The 7,125-nt window shown below is 31.5% G+C and overlaps 1 protein-coding gene across 1 annotated transcript in view; it reads right to left on the bottom strand.

The window, feature by feature from the left end:
* The window catches only part of LOC111710535 (ecotropic viral integration site 5 ortholog), a gene marked incomplete in the record, with an annotated part of 47,483 nt that overhangs the window by 29,122 nt on the left and 11,236 nt on the right, over positions 1-7,125 (bottom strand). Inside the window, 5 exon segments of the mRNA XM_023484640.1 lie at positions 1,226-1,275; positions 2,612-2,746; positions 3,194-3,379; positions 4,040-4,094; positions 6,898-7,011. Of these exon segments, the coding sequence (XP_023340408.1) occupies positions 1,226-1,275; positions 2,612-2,746; positions 3,194-3,379; positions 4,040-4,094; positions 6,898-7,011 (540 nt within the window).

Raw genomic sequence — 7,125 nt, 5'->3', positions numbered from 1 at the left:
ACACCAGACCCCTTTAGTATAATTTGCAATTGATTAAAGAGCTTGTATACGTAATTTGAATGTACCCTCCATTTAAAGAGTTGCATTTCCTGTACACAATGAAGATATCATCGTGTTTCTTTCTTAAAACGTATTCAATCCTGACAATTTCCTTTATTGTGTTTGTAGCAAAAATCCGCAATCCACTTTAGTAAAGAATCCACACTTCCGAGCGAGATAAACAATATCTTATTCAACATTTATCTGATGAAGATTTAAAGGGAACCATTGAGAATCGGACATGCCACTCAATAAATGGAGGACCACTTGAAATTGCGTCTAAACTCCCTTTCCGTATTAAGGAGATAGACCCCTAGAACCCCTAGAGCCCCTATGCAACCCTTCATGAAGACATGTATTGCTATTGAATTGATGTGCTCTATTCTATCCAGTCCGCGCGCCCTTATGCCCGAATGTGGATGTTTTGTACATCTGCGATAACCGTGCACGCACATATGCGTCATGTAAAATAGAAAACGCTCAATTTTCATTGTTGATTCTTTTAGAAAAACGCAGTTTTTTATCTAGCATTTGCACTTTTTTGCGTAAGCACGTCAGGTGTGTTTGCGTATTGGGCGTAAATGAGTGTATGTAGCGTATATACAGGTGTGTGGACACTATCACTATACCGGAGAAACTGAGCAGCTCAAAGTTTCAGGGATGGATATTATATTACAACAAAACTTAAATTTTTAAGTTTAATAATTTTCGAGTTACTTTACAAACCATGCATTGATCAAAAGGCAGCCATCTTTAGAAACTTTTGTGTTTTACAGTTTTGTAAATATTTTTTACAAATTTGAAAATATAAAGCCATATTTAAGCATTTATATAATTAATAAACGAGATATTTATGCATGAATTAAACTTAAACTTAAATTATAGATTTGACTGAGTTAATCTGAATCTGTTTAAAGATGATGAAACTTATTCTTTCTGTTCTTATTGTCCAAAAGTTCAGAGGCTTAACCATTTAGAAACGAGAAAATAGGTTCAACTCATTTAAGCCTATTTAAATTATTTAGAAGTAGAAATCAAATTTTAAATGAAATTTGTCTAAATACGAAAGTTTGCTCTATTATGAACTTTTCGTTTCTCAACAATTTCTAACATTTTGGAGAAAAAAAACAAGAAAAGTGTTTTTTTTTATCAAAAAAAAGGTTAGATTAAACAAACTAGCTCCTACCTGTTTGCTTCCTCGAGTTTCTTCAACAACTCCAACTCCGCCATACTCACCTTAACATGGACATGGTCTTGGACATGGTCTTGAACATTATCTTGAACATGGTCTTGGATATGGTCTTGGACATGATTTTGAACATTGTCTAGGACATGGTCTAGGGCATGGTCTTGGATATGGTCTCAAACATTATCTTGAACATGGTCTTGGATATGGTCTTGGACNGTAGAAAACTATCACATGGTCTTGGACAGAAATGCCACTATTCTATTAACAATTTCTGCTGATAATGCTGCTATTTTTCTAAGAAAATCGTATTTTGCGGATTTTTTGTATTTTAAGTTGCCCATCTAAAAAAAACAAGTGTGGACATAATTTTTCGGGCAAAATTTTTTATCTTAAACCATCCATTCACCTTCCCTGGGGTTATGAGAGTTGTCAAATAAAAATTGGGCTCGATCGGTTCAGCCTAGGGTTTCCAGCGAAAAGAAAAAATCGTTTTGCGAAAATTGTTTTTTCCCGACCATTTCGCTTTATTTTCGCATTTCGTTTGCTCACAAAAATGCGAAAATTTTCGTGAAATAGAAAATGAGTAAATTTCGTAGAAAAATGCGAAAATTTTGCTAAAAAATAGTGCCAAAAAAATAATGCGAAAATTTCGCGAAAAAAATGGAAATTATAAAAAAAAACCAACATTTCTCAAAAATACAGAATTCTTGCAAACAAATGCAAAATTTTAGCAATAAAGTTGCAAAAATTGATCAAAAAAGACTAAATTTTGAAAATAAAAAACTCCTTTTCAAAGAGGGATTTATCTGCGAGCCCAATTGACACAAAATATAAGTATATTTTAAGAACGACTAGGAGACATCAGACAATTCAAAGATTTACTTTCTCGACCGTTAAGATCTTTCTTCGATCATAAAACACAAAATAAAATCTACTACGGGAAGAACCAAAATAATTCGGAAACTTAAAAAGATAGCTAGTGAAATCAAATTCTCTTCATCAAACATTTATTAAAGTAAAGGAAGAGAAATTATTTATATGAGTGATATGACATAATAAAACTTCAAATATTGAGCTATCAGAGCAGAGAATTCCACAAGTTCTTTTGAGCAATTAATTGTTGCAACTATAAAAGTCACGGTTTTAACAAAATTTTCGCATTTCGCGAAAATATTTCCGCAGTTTGCATTTCGCTTGGTTTTAGCTTCATTTATTTTTGCGAAAAAATGCATTTTTTCTCGAAACGTTTCGTTCGTTGGAAACCCTAGTTCGTTGGAAACCCTAGTTTAGCCGTTTTGCCGTTTATTGGATTCAGACACACAAGCCAAGTTTATATATATGTAGATGTTATAACTTTAATATATTGAATATTGTCAACTATACCTCTTTTGGTAAACAGTTGTTATTTGTTATCTCCTCCCCCTTTACTTCCTTTTCTTCCTTTACTTCCTTTTCTTCCTTTTCTTCCTTCACTTCCTTCTCTTCTGTCTCCTTTATTTGTACTTCTCCCGCCTTCACCTATAAAACATGAGTGCCCATTATTGTAAATGAACGTTAAAACGATCAAAAAAAATTAAAAATAAACTAGCGGAGTTGACAGACTATGTGTGCCAAATGGTCTCCCTTGCTTACAGCTCTGTCCGCTGAGAATTGTTGGTTTATCATATGAGTTTATTCCAAAGACCTCTTCTTTATGTCAAATAATGCTTGCTGGAAAAATTACTAGAAAACCCGCGAAGCAGGTCTGTTACTGTGTTAGTGACTTGCACAGTATTTGAGATATTAATGAATGTTCGAGTGAAAAATCAAAGAAGTGTTTTTGTCCTAAATTTGTAGAAAACTATCAAAATTTTGTAGAAAACTATCAAAATTTTGTAGAAAACTATCAAAAACCGATAAAAAAAAACACGCAAAGGTATATACTGTATAGTATCCTTGATTTTTTTATTTAAACAATGAAATTACCTCCTTTTTGATAAATACTTCAGGATCTAGATCTCCTGATCTCTCCTGGTCAAGGACCTCCTTTTCAGGAGGTGTATCAAGAACCTCCTTTTCTAAAGGGGCATCAAGATCCTTTTTATCAGGAGGTAATTCAAGACTGTCCTTTTCAAGGTCCTCAGAATTTTCCTGGAATGGAAGATCCAAATCCTGAAAAAATCAAGAGATTGATCATGAACTAAATCCTAAATTGTTCCAAGGGATTAATAATGATAATCCTGAATAAGTTCAAGGCATTGATCATGATCCACTTTCGAAATTAGTTCAATGCATTGATCATAATCCACATTCAAAATTAGTTCAAGGCATTGATCATGATCCACTTTCTAAATTAGTTCAATGCATTGATCATAATCCACATTCAAAATTAGCTCAAGGCATTGATAATGATTCACATTCTAAATTAGTTCAAGGCATTGATCATGAATCATATTCTAAATTAGTTCAAGGCATTGATCATGAATCATATTCCAAATTAGTTCAAGGCATTGATCATGATCCACATTCTAAATAAGTTTAAGGGACTGATCATGGTTTAAATCCTGAATTAGTTCAAAGAATTGATCATGATCCATATTCTAAATTAATTTGAGGGACTTTTCATATTTTATATCTTTAAATAGTTCAAGTAACTGATAAGTAACTGATTAGATCAAGATGATCATAAAATTGTCTTTGGAACCCAGTTCAAGTCCATTAAAAAAATATCTTTTCTTGGATTCAAAATATGTTCCTATTCGAAAAAATGTAATACTTTTTGTGAAACTTTCTCACAAGTAAAACCTACAAAATATTAAGAAAAAAAATTACCTGGTTCTGAATGTGTACCATAGTATTCTTACATATCAAGCTTTTATTCGACAAACTAGAAATACAAAAATAATTTTAAAAAATAATAATCATTTTGAACAAACTGAAAAGAACGATAGAAAATCATAAAATCATAATTTAGAAAAATCAACTATGGAACTATGGAACTATGAAACTAAGAAACTAAGAAACTAAGAAACTAAAAAAACTATAAAAATATGAAACTATGAAACTATGAAACTACGAACTATGAAACTATGAATAAATGAAACTATAAAACTAAGAAACCATGAAAGTATGAAACTATGAAATATGAAACTATGAAACTATGGAACTATAAAACTATAAAACTATAAACCTATGAAACTATAAAACTATGAAACTATAAAACTATAAAACTATGAAGCTATGAAGCTATGAAACTATGAAACTATGAAACTTTAGATTTTTGAAACTATGAAACTTTGGATTTTTGAAACTATGAAACTTCGGAATGTGAATCAAACTTTTGCAAATTGAAACCGAGTACCAGGTTTAAATTCCTTATAATTGCATCATTGCATAGGTAAGGAAGCGGTTTAATTATTATAAAAGAGAGGGGATGTTTAAATTTAAATTTATCTCTACCATAAGGCCGAGTCAGACCAAAAAAAAGGAATTGAGTTTTTTTTGCTAAGAATTCAGATTTTCTAATTCCTAAATCTTAACAACCAGATATCCTAGACCTTTAATATTTCAAACTATGAATTCTGTTAATTAGATCAAATATTTTTTAAGTTAGATATATCCAAGGTTTTTACCATTATCAGGTTGTAAAGATTTAAGGATTAGAAAATTTAAGCTGGTGGCAATTCCTTTGCTTTTAATGCAACGTGAAAATAATATTTTGCTTTAAAAATCGGGAAAATATGGTGGGGGGGGGGAGAGGGGGGGATTTATAACATCTATAATTGTCCATATGTTGATTTAAAATGATGTAGTTCTAATAAAGCTGATATTAGAACTTTTTGAAAACCTATCATGTTAAATCATTAAATTTTAACCATCAAATTTAGAAAATTTGGGTGTTTTTCAAGTGTTTAATTCTGATAATACCCGTATGTTTTTTTTCTGCCGGTAATTATGTAAAATATCTTTTTGCTAAAAATTCACACACAAATTTGAGCTAAAAATAATTAGATATTATTAAAATTACATATTTAAAGGATTAACCATAGAGTAATATGGGATTAACACACATACACTGTGACAGTTAAATGAATTGAATTAGAATTTATTGAATACAATCGACACCATTCAACACTCTCCAACCTGTAGTCAATATACCGGAAATATACTTTCACTTACTTAAAATCGGCGGCGTTCTGGTCGTCAGTCAAACTTTCAGACGATTTTTTTTACAAAACTCACAACATTGTCTCACTGAGTACCACAATTATGTACTGATAGGTTGTACATGTGTACAGTGAAGCGTAAATCTGCGAAACTGTACTTTGAGTTGACGCTTGAACGAATGAAACCGATTGTTCTCCGTGGTATACAGGTAGGTTACCAGGGGTAAATACATCACCCAACCCAAATATATTTGAAACAAATATTTTTAAAATTTTAGAAAAATAAATTTCGAAATTAACAAATTCATTATTTGAGTGTGTTTTTTTATTACCTGATAGTAAGTATCTATCTATCAAGGTAAACGCATGACTATCTATCTATCTTCACATATACTGCATGACTGACTATCTATCTATCACACAATCTTGAAAATGACACCGCATGACTATCTAACTATTTTAAACACTGCACATGTCTTACAATCTTAAAACACTTTTTTTATTTTTTTTTTACTCGCATGAGACCAGCTATGATCTATGTATCTTATGCATAATACAGTGCATGACTGACTTTCTATCTATCTATCTAACCTAAACCAGGGGCGTACGAGAGTTTTAGTGTAGGGGGGAGGCACCTCCTAGAAGATTTTGTGCCCCCCTATTTTGACAAAATTACTGATTATTTTTTTTTTATCTATATTGAAGAACCATATATCTTTCATACTTAGTTTTTGCTTGGTTTAAACATATTGCAACCCGATTTCGTAGATCTCTGATATTTCAAACTATGAATTCTATGAACTATAAAAAAGCCAAGATTGAAATAAGTTTTACACCATCAGGTTTCTAAGAAAAAGGGAATAGAAAATTTGAGTTTGAGGCAAAACTTAGTTCCTTTTTTTAAAAAATCTTTTCCCCTTTTCAAAAATAATTTTTTCTCCAAGAAATTAGATATGTTTGCGCGGAGCAGCAAAAAAAAATGTTTAATGTTTTATTTGCTGAATATTTGGGTATGAATTGTAATAAAAAGGATAAAAAACATGTCTTTTAATATCCCCAGCTCATCAAAAATCATATTTTTTATAGAAGTTAGAAGAATTAACAATTGTTTAGGGTTTTAATTGCTGAAATTTCGAGTAAAAAGAATTTAAAAGGATGAAAATTTGCCTTTTAATGTCTATATTAACCACTTCACCTTTTCTTCTTCTTCGATTAACAAAAATATATTTTTTTAGTTTTGTTTGCGCGGAGCGCCATACAAATATTAATGGTTTAACTTGCTGAATTTTTGTTTTAAAAATATTGAAAAAGGATGAAGTAAGTTAAATTTTAACATTCTATTTTTCAATTTTCCCCCACATAATATAAAATCATTTTATGTATGACACCGCCCCAGAGGGTGCACCCTTGGGAGGGGGGGTTACGTGCACCAAGCGCCCCCCTTGGCACACCCCTGATTACACTTTTCCTTTATTAATTGCTCTGTATGACTATCTTTTACACTTAATAAATGTCTAAAATTACCTTTTTTTAGAATCTGTGTGCTCCCCGCCCCCCGGGGGCGCTTGTGCCCTCTCTGGTTGTTGGGTGGGGGAAGGGGGCTGAACCCCGTCAATGTAAACAATCTTCGGATCACCCCTGAAACAAATAATCATGAAAATAATTATTTCGCAAATACTGAATTTCCGGATTTTTAATTTCTCTGAAAATGCTTTTAGATAAAAATAAAGAAATGCCCGACTTTCTTTGTAT

This window comes from Eurytemora carolleeae, unplaced genomic scaffold (assembly GCF_000591075.1).
Source record: "Eurytemora carolleeae unplaced genomic scaffold, Eaff_2.0 scaffold1064, whole genome shotgun sequence".
Lineage (NCBI taxonomy): Eukaryota > Metazoa > Arthropoda > Copepoda > Calanoida > Temoridae > Eurytemora > Eurytemora carolleeae.
Note: the sequence above shows the minus strand (reverse complement) of the source record. Positions and strands in the feature narration are given on the sequence as shown.